The sequence below is a fragment of the Phocoena phocoena genome, chromosome 3 (assembly GCF_963924675.1).
Source record: "Phocoena phocoena chromosome 3, mPhoPho1.1, whole genome shotgun sequence".
Lineage (NCBI taxonomy): Eukaryota > Metazoa > Chordata > Mammalia > Artiodactyla > Phocoenidae > Phocoena > Phocoena phocoena.
Window position 1 is genome coordinate 118,558,878 of NC_089221.1, and position 20,123 is coordinate 118,579,000.

Sequence of the window (20,123 nt, forward strand, 5' to 3'; positions counted from 1 at the left end):
CTGCTGCAAGATGTTTACCACAGTAAGGTCAGTTAACATATCCTTTTTCTGACATAATTACCATGTATATATACTCACCACATTTTCTTTATTCATCCATGGATGGACACTTAGGTTTTTTCCATGTCTTGGCTTTTGTGAATAATGCTACAATGAACATAGGGATGCAAATATTTCTTCGAGATAGTGATTTCATTTCCTTCAGATATATACCCATAAGCGGAATTGCTGGATCATATGATAGTTCTTTTTTTGAGGACCCTCCATACTCTTTTCCATAGTGGCTGCACCAATTTACATTCCCACCGACATACACAAGGGAGTCATTTAGACTTACATTTGTTGGTAGGAGTAAACCGAACTATGTAGATAAGTTCCTTGTTTTCATTGTATCACCACTTAAAATAGCTAGCACTTATGAAACACTACGACGTTCCAAGCACTAGGCTATTTCATAAGCATTGTTTCACTTAGTTCTTACAAATTCATGAAGTAGATACCATCCTTACATCCGTTGTGTTTTTTTTTTTCCTTCAGATGAGGAAACTGAAGTCTGGAGAGAGTAAAGAATTTTCCTAACTTAACATATACGATGTAGCAGAGCCAGTACTTGAATATTTCCTGACATAAAAGTCTGTGCTCTTAATCACCACTCAAAAATATCTCCTAAAGATATTGTTAACAGAACAAGCCACTCATACACGCACATACTCATGCTTAGGACTCTCCTTTAAGTTGCGTATTAGATAGATGAGCAAATTGAAATAGGAAACAAGGGCCCAGCCCTAGTCTTTTAGTTAGTTGTCACCCCACAACACGTCATACAGAACTCTGTGATGTTGACTGAGTAAAAGACTGTATCCCAAATAAGCCATGATGTTCCCATCATTTGAGTAAATCTTCTTTCCTGTAAAATCAGAAATACTTTATCTACTTTATCTGCAGTAGAAAACTATTTCAATGCGTTTCTTTTTAAGTTGGTACCATAAAATTCAACTTAGCTCGAACCTCACCTCCTCTGAGAATCTTTCCTGATACCCCATTTCTGTTCTTACTTAAATATTCCTTTTGAGTACTTCAGAGTGCCTGTGCGAATCTCTGTCCTAGCACTTATGACTCACTACAGTAATTATCGCTTTACTTTACTTCTAGGCTGTAACCTCTTGGGGTGTAAGTACCAGGCTTTATTCCATTTTAGATCCCTAATGCCTTTCACAGTGCCTGAAATTAATCTGTGTGTAATAAACACCTGCCGATGAATTTAAAAACTCAGTGAATGTACAGCCAAACGACTGGCCTGTCTAAAATGGAAGAAATCAAATTCAAATTACTCTCAAAAGAAATTGTACAGCTGGCTGATAAGAAAGCCGTATACTAATTAAAAATTGTAATTAGCTAAACCAAAAGCCGGAGAAGTAATTTAAACTACCAGGAGGTAAGAACTGTGCCACTAGACCACGTGACACGAACAGTTTTTTGGTTTTTGACAGTTTCTGAGGGAAAGCACTGTACAAACCAGGTTTTCAGTTCAGACGCCTGGCGGCGCTGCAGGCTAAAAATGGAGGTGGAGCCAGGCGCTTGCCACAGACCCCATTTTACAAAAGACAAAACTGAGAGGGGCTGGGGGTTGACGCGCCTTGGAAAACGTCGGCAGCAAGCTGAGAGTTTAGACCTTTCTTCAAACAAAGGGGAACTAGACGTATATTGATGTTATCCCTACTGGAAGACTTCCGAAGGCTTCTTTCATTAAAGACAACGCAGTCAAAGAGGCTATGCTGGAAACTGAGAGAAAATCCAGCAGAAAAAGGCAAGTGGTGAGTTTTCCTTTTCTTCCTGGGCGTAGCGTAAGCAGTCCAGGAAAAGGAAGGCTGCTTTTTATAGCCGGTTCCTGGAGATTTGGCCTCGCAGCGGAAAGGGGAGTGTCTGCGTAGCGGCGGGCAGACAGACCTGAGCAAGGTGGTTTCCAAACTGACCAAAGATTCGTGAGTAAAGGCTCTTCTGTGGGTGGATCTAAACTATTAAGAGATCAAAGAATATTTTAGATACACCCACAGAAGAGCCTTTCCTCCCGAATAGGAAGCCAGACCTATAGAAACTATACATTTCCAAGTATTACCTGTAAACTTTTTTGTTTTCTGAGAAAAATCCATGAATCTGAGATGTTGCCCCTTCGAAAAATTCTTGTGAATGTTTCAGAATGTGCATGGGGATGTGCATGAGATTCGGTTGAATTTCCCACCATTGGAAACCACACAGGGAGTTTAATTTCACAATAATAGGCGATGCAATAGTGGGGTGAGTAATTTGCCCATTCTTGGGGGAAAATCACTGGATGAAGAACAACCTATGGTAAGTTTAACTCTCACAGAAGAAAATGGTAGGTATCAACACTAGTCTCAGACCTCCTAAGGTCCAGATCGTGACAAGCAGTGACAACCTTTGAGATGCATGCTCTTCAGCAACCTGGTTGTCAAAGCCTGCTCAAGATTTAATCTCAGTCTATTAAGGAGCTGTTCACAGAATTCTCCAGGCTCACTGAATTCTCCAATCTCTGGTGCGTACTCACCACACATTTTAAATACCACTCATATCTGTGCATTATAAACATCCACTGCAAGAAAATTACCAGGCAACTTCATGGCTACATGGCAAACATTCAGGCAATTTACACAGGAAGTAGTTTCAGAAATACCTTTCTTCATGTAAAAGATGTTGGATGACAATTCCATAAAATTGGTGATGTTGACACTTACCTGCTCATCCTACAAGTACTTCCAGAAGAAGACTTCACCTCTTTAAGGATTATCTCAGAACTCTGGAATAAAAAGAAAATGCCTTGGTCCTTCCTTCCAGAATTTTCTTTCCATTGAATGTAAAAAAAAAAAAAAAAAAAAATCCCCATATCCTGCCAACCTAATGCAAGACAGAGAGACGGGAGATACATCTCTTTAACATCACCTTATCTCCAATTAAATTAGGTTCTTTGAAGCTAAAAACAAGATAGTATGTGGAGACAGCTATCACCCTTGGCATTCTTGCTTTTTTGGCTCTGGGTAAAAAGCAGAGGAAACACCCCCTTTCTGAATAATGCTATAGTTGTTGTTTTATTGCTCTATCTTGAGTAGTGTTTTCTTTTCTTCTGAAGCATAGCTAATTGTTAATTTATAGTCACAAGTACCAATGCCTTAGCTATTTTTATCTTTTGTTTACCTATAAGACAACTGATCTGGACACTTCAAAAAATTCAATATCAATAAAATACAGGGGACTGTTCTAGAATAAACAGATGTAACACCAATACAATCATGAAACTTGGTTTAAAAACAAATTTTCTAAGACATTCCTTATGTCAAGTGGTTAAGAAAATAAGTGCATTTGTAAAAGGAATTCAAGAGTGAATATGAATTCTTATTTAAGTTGATGAAAACCGGGGGAGGATAATGGAAGGATAATTTTAAAAAGTTATTAGGGACTGGATTTTAGTTAATATGGAATTATTGTTACTTCGGTACATTGAGAGACAGTACTTGAAAATATTCCATTTAGATTGCCATCAGTCTGAAAGAAACGATTGGGATTTCCTTAATGTTTTGGAAAAAATAAACACTCGGAAAGGACGCAGGGTGGCGCTGCAGCATTAGAAGTAGAAGGAAGAAAGCTCCTCAGTCTGCGCTCCTCTAGTCAGATGCTCTGCTAAAGAAGCAAGCAGGAAAAGGAGGCTTTCTAAGGCAGTTGCTCCGGGAAATCAGGGCCATAGGCATCTCCACTTATCCCAGTGTCTGAGTGATACTGGGAGACAGATCAGCGACAACGTGAATCCGAGCTGGGTCAAGTTTGCTGGGAGACGAGAGAGCGATGGAGGCAGGAGAGAGGAAGAAACGCTTTCTGAAACAAAGGCAAGTCTTGATATTCTTTGTTTGGCTGGGCATAGCTCAGGCTGGTTCTGAGCCTAGGCGTTATTCAGTGGCCGAGGACATGGACAGTGGCTCCTTTGTGGCCAATCTGTTGAAAGACTTGGGGTTGGAGGTAGATGATCTAGCTGCGCGGGCCCCCCGGGTCGTTTCCAAAGGGAAAAAAATGCGTTTGCATTTTGATAGGCAGACCGGGGATTTGTTGTTAAATGAGAAACTGAACCGGGAGGAGCTATGTGGCCCTACCGAACCCTGTGTACTACCTTTCCAGATGTTACTGGAAAATCCCTTGAAGTTTTTCCAGGCTGAGCTACGGATTAGGGACATAAATGATCATTCTCCAGTTTTCCTTGACAAAGAAATAATATTGAAAATTTCAGAAAGTATCACTCCTGGAACTACTTTCCTAATAGAGCGTGCCCAGGACTTAGATGTAGGAAGCAACAGTCTCCAAAGTTACACAGCCCCAATTCCCACTTCCATCTTAAATTACAAGACAGTTCCGACGGCACAATATTACCACAGCTGGTGCTGGACAAAGCACTGGATAGAGAGGAACAGCCTGAGATCAGATTAACCATCACAGCACTGGATGGCGGGATTCCACCCAGGTCTGGGACCGCCCTAATCGCATTGAAGTCTTAAGACATCAATGATAATGCCCCGGAGTTTGCAAAGCTGCACTATGAGGCGCATGTCCTAGAAAACAGCCCCATTGGATCCCAGGTTGCCATTGTCTCTGCCAGAGATTTAGATATTGGAACCTATGGAGAAATATCTTATGTACTTTCCCAAGCATCTGAGGATATTCGGAAAACATTTGGAATAAATGCAAAATCGGGAGAACTCCTTTTAACACAGGAACTGGATTTTGAATCTATTCAGACTTATACATTAAATATTCAGGCGACAGATGGTGGGGGCCTTTCGGGCAGTTGTGTGGTGTTTGTCCAAGTGATGGATCTGAATGACAACCCGCCGGAACTGACCATGGCAACGCTTATCACTGAGATCCCAGAAAACTTGCAGGAGACTGTAATTGCTGTATTCAGCGTTTCAGATCCTGACTCTGGAGACAATGGAAGGATGGTTTGCTCCATCCAAGACGATCTTCCCTTCATTCTTAAACCCTCTGTTGAGAATTTTTACTAAACTTAGCCACAAACACAGCCCTGGACCGAGAAACAAGATCCGAATAGAACATCACCATCACCGTCACAGATATGGGGACACCGAGACTGAAAACCCAGCACAACATAACCGTGCTGGTGTCCGACGTCAACGACAACGCCCCCGCCTTCACCCAGACCTCCTACACCCTGTTCGTCCGCGAGAATAGCCCCGCCCTGCACATCGGCAGCGTCCGCGCCACAGACAGAGACGAGGGCGCCAACGCCCAGGTCACCTACTCGCTGCTGCCGCCTCTCGACGCGCACGTGCCCGTGGCCTCCCTGGTGTCCATCAACCCGGACAACGGCCACCTGTTCGCCCTGAGGTCCCTGGACTACGAGGCCCTAAGGGCGTTCGAGTTCCGCGTGGGCGCCGCAGACCGCGGCTCGCCCGCGCTCAGCAGCCAGGCGCTGGTGCGCGTGCTCGTGGTGGACGACAACGACAACGCGCCCTTCGTGCTGTACCCGCTGCAGAACGCTTCGGCGACCTGCACCGAGCTGGTGCCCAGGGCGGCCGAGGCGGGCTACCTAGTGAACAAGTTGGTGGCGGTGGACGGAGACTCGGGCCAGAACGCCTGGCTGTCGTACCAGCTGCTCAAGGCCACGGAGCCCGGCCTGTTCGGCGTGTGGGCGCACAACACGGCGAGGTGCGCACGGCCCGGCTGCTGAGCGAGCGCGACGCGGCCAAGCACAGGCTGCTGCTGGTGCTGGTCAAGGACAACGGCGAGCCGCCGCTCTCGGCCAGCGTCACGCTGCACGTGCTGCTGGTGGACGGTTTCTCGCGGCCCTACCTGCCGGCCCCGGAAGCGGAAGCGGCGGACGCGGCCCCGACAGCTCCTCTCACCGCCTACCTGGTGGTGGCCTTGGCGTCGGTGTCGTCGCTCTTCCTCTTCTCGGTGCTGGCGTTCGTCGCGGTGCGGCTGTGCAGGAGGGGCGGGGCGGCCTCGGTGGGTCGCTGCTCGGTGCCCGAGGGCCCCTTTCCGGGCCACCTGGTGGACGTCAGCGGCACGGGGACCCTGTCCCAGAGCTACCAGTATGAGGTGTCTAAAGGGAGGATCTAGGACTTTCAAATTCCTCAAGCCGGTTATCCCAAACTTCCTTACTCAAGATGAGGAGAGGGTTAGTGAGGCAAACCCCAGTTTCAGGAATAGTTTTGAATTCAGTTAAATTTTAATAAGGGTCTATGATGCCGTCTCAGTTAAATTGTGGAAAGTCCTTTTTTACTGCCTTGCCCATTGGAGTTGTTTCCTTTGTATTTGAAATGTAACTATCTTATTCCAATTCAGCGCATGTTACTGGTGTTTCTAGATGTGCTGCTCTGTGGTATAATGAATGCAAACTTTCCTTCTTACTGTTAATATCACTGTAACTTAATTCGATTTAATGTGTGAAAGTATATTTTGTATTTTCTGAAATCTTTAATTTTTAGAGCACTTTTTTTCAAAATTCACCTTCCACAGTCCCTAGGTAATTTTTGCATTCCTACATTTTTGAAAGTTTGCAATAAGTACACAGGGTTACTCTTTTTTCCTACCCAGAATGTTTGTGTTTGTATAGAGTAGTCTCTTAGCCTAGTTTAAACTTTCTTCCTGTGAACTCACATTGGCTAAAACCATTAACATAGGTACATTCATGAATAACAAAGCACCCTCTCACACTTTTCTAAATATATACTTCCTTAAAATGTTCATACCTGATAATTATGATTCTTTTGAGATTCTGAAAACCTTGACTGTTGGATTCTACAAATCATTCACATTAAAAGTCTTCAATAAATCAACTACCAATATTCTAAAATGTAGTTAAATAAATACCAATGTCCAGTCATTTTCAGATATGCTAATTATTCATGCTTTTTATTAAAAATTTTAAAACCTCTGATTGTTTCAATCCCTCCATTTAAAAATCTGTTTTAATTATTTAAAGCCATCTATTCTTTGAGTACTTCATTAAAATCCAAAGGATCTGAGAGAGTACATGTTTTTGTCTATGACCAAATTTTAGAAACTTCATATGTAATTTGGCATTGCATTTTTAAAAATATCTGGCGCATTTATGATTTAATTGGAAATAAGCCCATGGAAAAAATATTTATCTTGGTTTGCTCATTGTATTTTGTTTTCACTGACTACTTCCATTCCTCCCGTTTCAGTTTCCTAGGCTTTTCAATGCTTTTTGGTTTCCTTTTTAGTGCTTGAGTTATGTTTCTTAGTAGCTCTCCATTTACTGCATGGTTAGCACAATGACTGCAAGAGTAGGCTCTTCATAAAAATTTTAAATGACTGATTGAAGGAAAGAAATGTCTTTATTTCATCTTTGATACACTGACACTCAAATACATTAAAACACTCACAGGACAAATTTTGCTGGAATTAAATGCTCTCTGATTTAATTTTTGGTTATTAACAGAACTTCACTGTTATTCAAACATTATGCAGTTATTAGTGCTTGGTGTCTCTTTCCTTCAAGATATTTTTCCTTTCTCTTTCTCTGCTTAATTTTAATCTCCTCTCCTGCCCACTAGCATAAGGAATCCACATGGGGAAATTGTGTTTTCAATTTTATGATTTATATTTTCCTTCCATAATTCCTTAAATGATTCATTTAACTTTCTTTATTCTTATTTATTTCTTGCAGTTCAATTTCTGATCCACACATTAAAACGGAATTTTAATTTTTAATGTTCTTCAGACTATCTTTAAATTTTTATATTATTTTATGTTTATTTGAACATACTATTAAAATTATAATATAAAAGTTAAAGGTGTCATTTTGAGTTTAGCATTCATATATAGAAGTATCTTGGTATCAAATTATTACCTGTTGGATCTTGGATAAGTCATATAATTTCTGTTCCCCCAGATATGATAACACCTATTTAAATAGCTTGCAGTTATGACCAAATAAGATAACATAAGGATAAGAAGTATAATTTTGTTATTTTTAGTATCACTAATATTAAGAGTAAATTTAATAAATGGTCCTTCATATAACATTACTAATAATTGTGAAGAAGCTATAGTGAACACTTGATATTTGTGCTGTTTCGTTGCTCTGCCCAAAACCTTGCAATAGCTTCCTTTCACTCTTAGAATAAAATCCAGCCACCTATTATTTGGCCCCTGCCTCCCTGTCCAGCCTTCTCTTCCCACTTACTTTTTTTTAATAGGTGATATTTATGTTTCTTTTTTTTTAATGTCTATTTATTCATTTTTGGCTGCGTTGAGTCTTCGTTGCTGCGCACCAGCTTTCTCTAGTTGCCACGAGCTGGGGCTGCTCTTCGCTGTGGTGCGTGGGCTTCTCATTGTGGTGGCTTCTGTTCTTGCAGAGCACGGGCTCTAGGGCGTGCGGGCTAATTTAGTCCTCGCCATGTGGGATCTTCTGGACCAGGGCTCGAACCCGTGTCTCCTGCATCGGTAGGTGGATTCTTAACCACTGCGCCACCAGGGAAGCCCCCCACTTACTCTTGAGACACTAAACTTTGGGTACACTATCCTACCTTCATTATCTAGAATAGCTATGCTTTACTGTCCCCGGGCCTTTGCATTCCTTATATATGGAATCTTCCCATTTTAGTTTTAGCCTGGCAAACTTCTCATCCTTCATATTCCAGATGAAATGGGACATCTTTGGGAAACTTTCTGAATCCCCCCCCCATTAAGTTAGGTCTCCATATTGTATACTTCCAGTGCACTCATAGTACTAATAGTACTGTTTAAACATCTGTTTAAACTCTGTTCACCCCATTAGATGGGAAACTCTATAAGATATATAGACATAGTCTGTCTTATTACCACAATACATCTAACTTCTACAAACGCAATAAATATGGGTTTCCACAGGTGAAATACAGTTATGCAGATTAAAGAGTTAATACAGATGAAACCAGTAATCATAGAATTACTGTGAAATAGGAAGAGGAGAAAGCTCTGTGTTCCTTGAGTGAGTGCGAAAATGTGGAAGGAATTAGGCATTTGTGGTCTCTGGATATATCCCCTGACATGATCTATTATAATTTTTTTATCACCTTGCTTGAGGTTGTCTTTTCGTAGCATTTTTCTGAGTATAAATGCAACTCGTGTGCATTTTCCAAAATTCGGAAGATAAAGAAAAACACAAGTAGGAAAGCGAAGCTTCATCACTTAGAGCAAAATCTTGTAAAACTTTTTCTGTAATAATTACAGGAGGTGGGGTGAGTAGTTCTAGCAGGTGCCCACTTCCGCAAAATCATGGAAATGGGACTCTACCAGGGACAGTCACTTCTTTTAGAATAAGAGCGCATTTCTTCTTCCTAGATTGTGTTTATTTGAACCATATAACAGAAGAAATTCCTACAGTAGCATCAACTCGGTTTGATAAAAGGGAATAAGCGATTAAAAAAATCAAAACAAAAAGCCCAGCAAACATCACCTTCTCCAAGATTTTGAAACTGTGAGAGAACGCACGGTGGCGCTGTTGACTAAGAAGGAGAAATAAACCGCAGGCACTGTGTATACTCTGTAACACAAGGATTCAGTGCAGTAAACTAGGGGTTGTGAGCCGGGGCAGATTTTTAAGCAAGCAAACCTAAGACTCTGGTAAGGATTATTCGCTAGGTTTTCTTCAAAGGTTTGGAGGCAAAAGACTGCGTTTCTCAGTGCTGTTGGAGGCTGGCTTGACAATATTTCTCGGAAGAACAGGGCAGAAACTGCAATGGAGGCCGGAGGAGAGCGCTTTCTTAGACAAAGGCAAGTCCTGTTTCTCTTTGTTTTTCTGGGTGGGTCTCTGGCTGGGTCCCAGTCGAGACGCTACTCTGTGGCTGAGGAAAAAGAGAGGGGGTTTTTCATCTCCAATCTAGCAAAGGATCTGGGATTGAGTGTAGGGAAACTGGCCGCGAGAGGGGCCCAAGTTGTGTCTAAAGGGAACAGACAGTATTTTCAGCTCAACCATCAGACCGGTGATTTGCTCCTGCATGAGAAATTGGACCGGGAGGAGCTATGCGGCCCCGCAGAGCCATGCATACTGCAGTTTCAGATATTACTGCAAAACCCCTTGCAGTTTATTACAAATGAGCTCCAGGTGATAGACGTAAATGACCATTCTCCGGCATTCTCTGAAAATGAAATGCAGCTGAAAATCCTAGAAAACACTCCACCAGGAACAATAATTCCTTTGGGAAATGCTGAAGACTTGGATGTGGGAAGAAACAGTCTCCAAAACTACACAATCACTCCTAATTCCCATTTCCACGTTCTCACACGCAGTCGTAGGGATGGAAGGAAGTACCCAGAACTAGTACTAGACAAAGCACTGGATCGTGAGGAGCAGCCAGAGCTCAGGTTAATGCTCACTGCGCTGGATGGCGGGAGCCCACGGAGGTCTGGGACCGTCCAGGTTCACATCCTGGTCTTAGACATAAACGACAACACCCCAGAATTTACACAGTCCCTCTACGAGGTTCAAGTTCTAGAGAACAGCCCCGTTAACTCTCTTATTGTCACTGTTTCAGCTTCTGACTTAGATACAGGAAATTTGGGAACAATATCATATGCATTTTTTCATGTTTCTGAAGAAATTAGAAAAACTTTTCAACTAAATCCAATTACTGGTGATATCCGACTAATCAAATATTTGAATTTTGAGGCGATCCATACTTACGAAGTGGACATAGAAGCCAAGGATGGTGGGGGCCTTTCAGGAAAATCAACAGTGATAGTTAAGGTGGTTGATGTGAACGACAACCCACCGGAACTGACCCTGTCCTCAATTACCAGCCCTATCCCAGAGAACTCGCCAGAGACTGTGGTGGCTGTTTTCAGTGTTTCCGACCTAGACTCTGGAGACAATGGGAAAATGGTGTGTTCCATCGAGAACGATCTCCCCTTCATCCTGAAACCATCTGTAGAGAATTTTTATACCCTAGTGTCAGAAGGAGAACTGGACAGAGAGATCAGAGCCGAGTACAACATCACCATCACCGTCACAGATATGGGAACCCCCAGGCTGAAAACCGAGCACAACATAACCGTGCTGGTGTCCGACGTCAACGACAACGTCCCCGCCTTCACCCAGACCTCCTACACCCTGTCCGTCCGCGAGAACAACAGCCCCGCCCTGCACATCGGCAGCGTCCGCGCCACAGACAGAGACGAGGGCGCCAACGCCCAGGTCACCTACTCGCTGCTGCCGCCCCTCGACGCGCACGTGCCCCTGGCCTCCCTGGTGTCCATCAACCCGGACAACGGCCACCTGTTCGCCCTGAGGTCCCTGGACTACGAGGCCCTGCGGGCGTTCGAGTTCCGCGTGGGCGCCGCAGACCGCGGCTCGCCCGCGCTCAGCAGCCAGGCGCTGGTGCGCGTGCTCGTGGCGGACGACAACGACAACGCGCCCTTCGTGCTGTACCCGCTGCAGAACGCCTCGGCGCCCTGCACCGAGCTGGTGCCCAGGGCGGCCGAGGCGGGCTACCTGGTGAGCAAGGTGGTGGCGGTGGACGGCGACTCGGGCCAGAACGCCTGGCTGTCGTACCAGCTGCTCAAGGCCACGGAGCCCGGCCTGTTCGGCGTGTGGGCGCACAACGGCGAGGTGCGCACGGCCCGGCTGCTGAGCGAGCGCGACGCGGCCAAGCACAGGCTGGTGGTGCTGGTCAAGGACAACGGCGAGCCGCCGCTCTCGGCCAGCGTCACGCTGCACGTGCTGCTGGTGGACGGCTTCTCGCAGCCCTACCTGCCGGCCCCGGAAGCGGAAGCGGCGGACGCGGCCCCGGCCGCCCCGCTCACCGTCTACCTGGTGGTGGCCTTGGCGTCGGTGTCGTCGCTCTTCGTCTTCTCGGTTCTGGTGTTCGTCGCGGTGCGGCTGTGCAGGAGGGGCGGGGCGGCCTCGGTGGGTCGCTGCTCGGTGCCCGAGGGCCCCTTTCCGGGCCACCTGGTGGACGTCAGCGGCACGGGGACCCTGTCCCAGAGCTACCAGTACGAGGTGTGTCTGACGGGAGGCTCCGGGTTAAATGAGTTTAACGTCTTGAAGCCGATTCTCCCTAGGGGTCTGGTTCAAGACACTGGGCAGGAGTAGTGCAAAAAGGCAATTTCAAGGATAGCGTAGGTTTCATTAACAGAAGAATCAGAAAGTTGTCTGGCTATGAATGCTTTATTTTAAGTCAAAGCTCTTGAGTTGATAAAGTATTTTGTTTATATCTTGATTTTACTTTCTCGCTAGTTAACTCTGCATGTTCTTTTTTCATCTGCTTCCTACCTTTTCAATCCAGTATTAATGCCTCTTTCTTTTTCTAATAGGTGAGTAAAAATAAATGCGTTATCTTTTAATGATTATTTCAAATAGGTTTATTTAAGGTAGTCATTTCAAATTCTCTATCCAAAGCAATGTAGAGAGAGTTCTGAACCACCAATATTATAATTTACCCTATTGAATATAGTCAGGTAATATTCTTTATAATACTCCTAAAGCAACTTTGTCTGTGGTTAATGAAGTAGATAACTAAAAATGTTTTAATATGTACCATTTTAAGGTGTATCATCCTGTAGGGGGCTTAGTACTCAAATAAAACTTACACATATAATTCAGTTTCTGCTTTGACATTTGCAATTAATATTTCAACACTGTATATGCTTATATTGGCCAAAAATGGACAAAAATTGTAGGTTAACAGGTCAGATTACTCTTAGATTTGCCTCAAGTGTATTTATGATGGATGACTGAGAAAAAAAATTAAACATAGGCATTTTGAACAACTGATCGTGCTTTTCCGTTTGGCATGAAAAGATTAATAAGCGTCTGGTGGAATGACAATTTGTTTTTTAATTTCTGAGATGTAAGTATTAGCAACCTGAGGGCCATTTTTAAAAAATTTCAAGAAAGTACATGTATATATGTTCTCTAAATGCTTTACAGCAAAAGTGGTGTCCCATCCAATCCTACTTTAAAAAAATTAATATCTACTTGGCATTTATATGGTGATATATGAAGGAAATATTTTCTTTGTTTCCTCTCTTAGTTCCCTCCTTCAGATTTCAACCTGACATGACTTAGGATTATGTATGGTCCTTCTGGGATAAATACTGCCCAACCACATCAGCATTCTACCTCCTACAGAGTAATTAAAAGAAGATTAGAAGAATGGGAAGTTCTAAAGGGGAGAGAGCGATATCACTGTGAAAGTCTAAATTAACTACAACTAAGAATAAACTCTTGAAGCAACCAAACATCAATTTTTATGTCTATTTTGAAAGAAATGGAAAAAACCCCTTATTTTAAAGTACAAAATATTTAGTCCCCAATTAAAAAATCTGATTAGGAAAAAATAAAATTTCTCCTCATAGGCATTTTCTCATCCAGAGGCATAGAACTTTCCAGAAATTGAATACTCATGACTAGAAGAACTGAAGTTTCTCAAAGATTTTGAAAATTCTCAAAAGAGAAAAAGAATGTTGTTAACTAGATGTTAACTAGACTTATGTCATCATTTGCAATATGCACAAATATCGAATCATTGTCACACCTGAAACTAATATAGTGTTACATGTCAGTTTCAACTCAAAAATGTAAAACCCCTTAATGACTGTAAAAAAAAAAATTTAATACTGACATGTCTTCAATCACACATAAAGTTATAATCATATTAAAATGGTGTTATGTATGAGAGTCAAATACATGAATCCTTAGTAATCAGGGGAAAGACAGTATTTCCTTTCACTCATTAAGTACTTTATAGAGATGTTGAATCTGGCTCTTTGGTCAGATTTTTTTTTCTTCTTTTCATACTTAGCTGAATTTTCATGAAGATCAGAGAAAAGGCAAAGAATTCTGATCAAGACTTCTCTGTATTTGGCTGGCTTAGTTCCAGCTCATGTCAGAACCAGGGAAGTTTTCAACTACAGAAAATATGGAGGCCAGTTCTTTTTTGGCCAATATGGTATATGATTTTGGACTCAAATTGGAGGCACTATATAACCGGGGAGTTATTTAGACCCAGACGTAAGAAGAACAGATAATAATATCTTAGTTGATAGATGCACTGAATTCACATATTGTTGAGAAGTGATCAGAGTTTAGTAAAGCCAGAAAAGATCATATGGACTAAATTTGAAGATAGGAAAAAATTATACCTTACTCTTGGTTCAAAGTTGCTTTTATTTCTTGGCTATTGGAAACCTTTTACCCTTTTATTTGAAGACAACTTTCAGAAACTTCTTTACCTGGATATTATATTAAGTACATGACAGAGAGGGCACTATATGCATAGTACCAACTATCTTTGCCACTTTTTGGAATTCCTCCAACCGAAAGTCCAGCACTAGGTAAAAATGATGACTTTCTACGTTCATAATAATTTCCCAGTAGTTTTTCTTTTAAAGGATGGACAAATTCATTACTGTGAATTATTTCCAGATTGATCTCTTACTAATATTCTAATCTAGTTTTTAATACTGAAAGGCAAAGAGATGAAAATGAACTTTAAACTTTTATGTAGAGTTGTCAAAAGACTAAACTATATTCAGATATCACTCATTAAAACTAGTGAACTAACTTACCACACTGTTAATAAATCTTCCTTAATCCTTGAATATGGCTTCCTTGCAAATGGGGACTTTAAAAAATGACAGTTTAAAAAAATATATTCCACTACTATATTTTGCTTCTTAGAGTAGATTGTTACATGTTTTAACGCTGGCAACCTATTAGGCATAATTCAGTTATTTCTATGTCTAATCCTCATGTTCTTAGCCAATAGCTTGGTTGGTCATAGATTTAAAAATGTAAACTAGGGACTTCCCTGTTGGTGCAGCAGTTAAGAATCCACTTGCCAATGCAGAGGACATGGGTTCGAGCCCTAGTATGAGAAGATCCCACATGCTGCGGAGCAACTAAGCTCGTGAACCACAACTGCTGAGCTTGCGCTCTAGAGCCCACAAGCCACAACTACTGAAGTCCACGCGCCTAGAGCCCATGCTCTGCAACATGAGAAGCCACTTCAATGAAAAGCGCGCGCACCGCAACAAAGAGTAGACCCCGCTCGCCGCAACTAGCAAAAGCCCGTGCACAGCAACGAAGACCCAACGCAGCAAAAAAATAAATAAATTTATATAAAAAAATAAAATGTAAACTAATTTTCCTTCTCCCTCTTTTGGTATTGAAGACTGCTGATACACAGTCTATCAGTCTAGTTCTCATTCTTTTATCTGTAAACTTCTTTACTCTAAGATGTTTTCTTTATTCTTGATGTTCTGATATTTGCTAGGTCCAAACCTGAGATTCACCCAATATACTGAATTTTTTTAAATTAACTATAGTTTTTGGTGGGCTTTTTCCCCCAAAATTTCCATTTGGCAGGTTTTCACAACAATTTGTTCTTTTTTTTTTTTTTTAAACAATTGTCATTTCCTTCTTTTTTGTTGGAGGAAATTAAATATCTTTTACTTTTAAGTTCTTTCCATATTGTTCCAATCTCTGTTTCTTCTGTATACATCTTTTATTTGTTGAGTCTGTTCATCACACTGTTAGTCTTGTTAGTTGGTGATATTTTATTGAGAACTCATGTTCTATTGGAGGTTTCCCTCATACCATTACTGGTTTTGGTAGCCTTGCAAAGGGAGGAAGGAGTCTCAAAGTGGTTACAGTCTCAGCCTCTACAAATCCAAGCCTGAATTAAGAAGCTTAGCTCAACTTTGCCACACACAAGTAGAAGTTCTGAACCAACACCTAATGATGTGTTTGAGCTGGGCCCCAGTCTCCCTTGGGTGGCACTGCTCTGCATTTGCTCTATGAAGCAAAATCTTAGGGACTGTCACCCTCTGCTTCTTGGCTGTCATGATGTCTGATAAGGCTATAGACATGAGAGCTAATGAAGACATCATTTACTTTTCAATCTTTAGAGTAAACAAGCTGATTTAATCTTAGAATAAAGCTGATTTTGAGGAAAATGAGTTGTAACTGAAGTAATTGACACATGAGAATTACCTACAGGGAAAACACATGGTCTTGATTAATATGCATGACAGTGCTGCATTTGGTGGTCCTGGATGACACACCCAACTTGCTGGATGACAAAGAAAACCCACTGCTAAGCAATCCTATATTGTGTACTGAGTTGGTACCAGGTAGAACAAGGTGGTATCCTGGATGGTGATGAGCTAAAACTCATGACTATTTTATCAATGATTCAAAGCCTCAAAGTACTTAATGTTTAGCACATGGACCCACAACCTGGAAGTATAGAGCACTGAAGCATATCTAGGCTCCTAAGAGACAGACACAGCCAGGCACAAACTTGTGCTGTTATTAAAGACAACTAGAAGCCACCTTCTATTTGGCATAATCATGCCATACCTGGTCTAGGACCTATCCCAGCCCTACCTTCTGTTCCTTGAACCACCCACAGAAGTTTATTCAAGCCAACACATGCTCTATCCTCTTGATCACTAATTTGATTTAGCCATCTTCCTCTTTCAATTCTCTCTGCTCCTATTCAATGATACTCAAATGTGGAGGATGAACAAGGAGCCTTCAGTGGAGGGCTGCTCATAAGGCCACCTTCTGAGCATTCTGGGGATGTCAACATCACTAAGACTTAGTTCCAGAACTACTAATATGAGAGGTTTCTGATTGGAATATCAGAGACAAATGGGTTCAGATTTTTTTTTTTTTTTTGGTACGCAGGCCTCTCACTGTTGTGGCCTCTCCCGCTGAGGAGCACAGGCTCCGGACGCGCAGGCTCAGTGGCCATGGCTCATGGGCCCAGCCGCTCCGCAGCATATGGAGTCCTCCCAGACTGGGGCACAAACCCGTGTCCCGTGCATCGGCAGGTGGACTCTCAACCACTGCGCCACCAGGGAAGCCCATGGATTCAGATTTCTGAAGTCAATAGTGTCCAACTAATATGGGCTGTCCATGAGGCAAGACTTTGATTAGAAACTGAACTTCTATAAAAATTAGAAGTTTATCAATAATTAAAATTGTCTTTCTTAAGTATTGTCTTTTGAGGTTTTTTCCCCCATTATATTTATCTCTGGGGAAATGGATTTCTTTATCCTGAATGTTTCATCCTATTCAACAAGACTTAATCAGTAGTCAGAAAACTTTCCACCAGGAAAAGCCAGGACTAGAATGCTTCACTGCTGAATTGTACTGAACATTTAAAGAATTAACACCAAGGACTTCTTTGGTGGTCCAGTGGCTAAGACTGCATGCTCCCCATACAGGGGGCCCAGGTTTGATCCCTGGTCAGGGAACTAGATCCCGCATGCCTCAACTAAAGATCCCACGTGCCGCACCTAAAGATCCCTCATGCCACAACTAAAAATACTGCATGCTGCAATGAAGATCCTGCATGTGGCAACGAAGATCTCGAGTGCTGCAACTAAGACCAGGTGCAGCCAAATAAATAAATATTTAAAAAAAAAAATTAACACCAATATTTCACAAACTTGTTTAAAAAAAAAGGAGCAGGGACCACTTCCCAATTCATTTTATGAGGCCAGTATTACCCTGCTGCCAGAACCAAAGATAACACAAGGAAAGGAAATTAAATACCAATATCTCTTGTGAATATAGGTACAAAAAATCCTCAACAGCATATTAGCAAACTGCCTCCAGCAACATGTGAAAAGGATTATACAACATGACCAAGTGGGATTTGTCCCAGAAATACAGGTTGATTTAACATATGAAAATCAATTAATGCAACATACCGTATTAACAGAAAAGGAAAACCATACAACCATTTCAATAAATGCAAGAAAAGCATTGTACAAAATACAACACCTTTTCATAATAAAAAGACTCATGAAACTAAGAATTATAGGGAATATCCTCAACTTGATAAAACGCAACTATAAAAACCCACAGCTGGGCTTTCCTGGTGATGCAGTGGTTGAGAGTCCGCCTGTCGATGCAGGGGACGCAGGTTCATGCCCCGGTCCGGGAACATCCCACATGCCGCCAAGCGGCTGGGCCCGTGAGCCTTGGCCGCTGAGCCTGCACGTCCGGAGCCTGTGCTCCGCAACGGGAGAGGCCACAACAGTGAGAGGCCCACGTACCACAAAACAATAATAATAATAATAATAATACAATACTTAGGAATAAATTTAATAAGTGCAAGACTTGTATGCCAAACAGTATAAAACATCAGTGAAAGAAATTAAAGAAAACCTAAGTAAATGGAAAATTGTTCATGTGTTGGAAGATTTAACGTTGGTTCACAGATTCAACTGAATCCCTATCAAAATCCCAGCAGGCTTGGTTTTTTTTTTTTTTTTTGCAGAAATTAGCAAATTGAAGGTAAAATTCACTTGGAAATGCAAGTACCAAAACAATCTTGAAAAATTAAACATACAAATACTATTTTTTTTGTTGTTTTCAAGTCATCATGAAGTTTGTTTGTTTGTTGTTTTCAAGTCATCATGAAGTTTAAAAAAGCATTCTCTCTCTCTTTTTTTAAACAAGTGAGACTACTCAAAACTTCATAGTATGTGTTTAGCATTTGAACTTCAGGACTTCTTGTATTCAAATTCCTTTAAAATGATTTTTATCTTTCCCTCAAGGATATTTAAAGTTCTTGCCTGTAATTTACCAAGGAGGAATTAAAACTGATATTTAATTACCAGAGTATCCCTCTAACTATTCTATCTCTCTTTGTGTGTTCAAAATGGAAGAAATGTTTTAAATATTGTGCTTCAGGTCTGGCAACCAATTGTGTAAGTTGTTGTATGAATCCTTCAGAATGGATAATGCAGCTTTCCTGACTGGAATGGAATGGTTTTGCAGGTAGTCATTCTCTTTACCATTATTGCCTCTTCCATGCAGATATAATAGTTTTTTTCTGATAAGTTTGGCAGTTTGGCAAAATAATCCATGATGCAATGTTAAACTATCATCTTAGGCCACCTTTCTTGATTTTAACTTTACACACTGATAACATTTCAAAAGATCTATACATATATATATTTAAGGCTACAGGGAATTCATTATTCATGTCACTCTTAGTTTTTTTTTTTTAAACCTAATTAATGATCTCAACAGAAGACTCTTAGTTTTCCTTTCAATTTCTAAATTTTGTAAGCACCTCTTTTTGCTGGTACCTATCTCTAAAGGCAGACAAACTATTTAAAAGATTCTTATATTAATTGAAAATTTGAATAGAAATATATTTCACCTATGATATCTGTGTACCCAAGGCAAGGCTGAAGTTTGGATCTAAATTACCTAAAATGTTGTTCACCTCTCTAATTCCACTTAGTTAGATCAAAGAATGGATTCTGGAGCCATTCTGTAATAGTTTGAATCCTACCTTTGCCATTTTCACATGGTGCATGACTATGGGCAGATTATTTAAACTTTCTATTCCTCAACGTCTTTGTCTATAAAATGTGCCTAATAAGAGTGCCCACCTCATAGGGTTGTTTGAGGGATAAAATGAGTTAGTGTATGTAAAATGCATAGAGTACTATCTGGCATATAGTGACACATATATGTTAATATTACCTAGATTTCATTTGTTTTGGATTGACAAAAGGGATCGAAAAGAGCTAATCTGCAACACTATTACTATGTCAGCATACAGGAATAAGTAAAAAAATCTAGTTTGAATTTTGTCCTGAACTCTTTAACTTTAACTAGAGCTCAGTTAATATAGTACGAAACAATTTTTTGTTTCATTCAGGAAATTTGCTTTCCATTTATATCTAAAGTAATATTCTTTCTTTTTTTCTTTTCATTATGTTTATTATTTTTTATCATTTCACTTAATGTTGATATATATTTCTCTCATTTGCCTTAAGCATTAAAGAAAATTCTACAGCATATTAATATTACTATTATTGCTATTACTAGATCTCTTACAACAGGAATTAACAGAGCTAGAATAAAAGTAAATTTATTTGAACAGTGCTTAGCGTGTATTATACTCTCATCTCTCAGAATTCTGTATTCAGTGTCAGACACGTTCATGGCTGAATGCATGATCTCACAGTAATCTAATATAGGTAGAAATATGATCATTAGAGTGGGTTAATTAATTTATCCAAATGATATTTACTGAATGACTACTATAGTCCAG

The 20,123-nt window shown here is 41.1% G+C and overlaps 2 protein-coding genes across 2 annotated transcripts; both read left to right on the forward strand.

Annotated features, from left to right (window-relative positions):
- The first annotated feature begins 3,855 nt into the window (after window positions 1–3,855).
- LOC136119946 (protocadherin beta-2-like) lies at window positions 3,856–6,247 on the forward strand. The gene is given in 5 exon segments (XM_065873303.1): window positions 3,856–4,369; window positions 4,372–5,060; window positions 5,063–5,719; window positions 5,722–6,119; window positions 6,121–6,247. Coding segments are annotated over 5 exon segments (2,385 nt in total).
- A 3,525-nt stretch (window positions 6,248–9,772) lies between these two features.
- Window positions 9,773–12,124, forward strand: LOC136120007 (protocadherin beta-3). Its single transcript, XM_065873413.1, has one exon. It carries the CDS (start codon window positions 9,773–9,775, stop codon window positions 12,122–12,124), a length of 2,352 nt encoding a protein of 783 aa, XP_065729485.1.
- The last annotated feature ends 7,999 nt before the right edge of the window (window positions 12,125–20,123 follow it).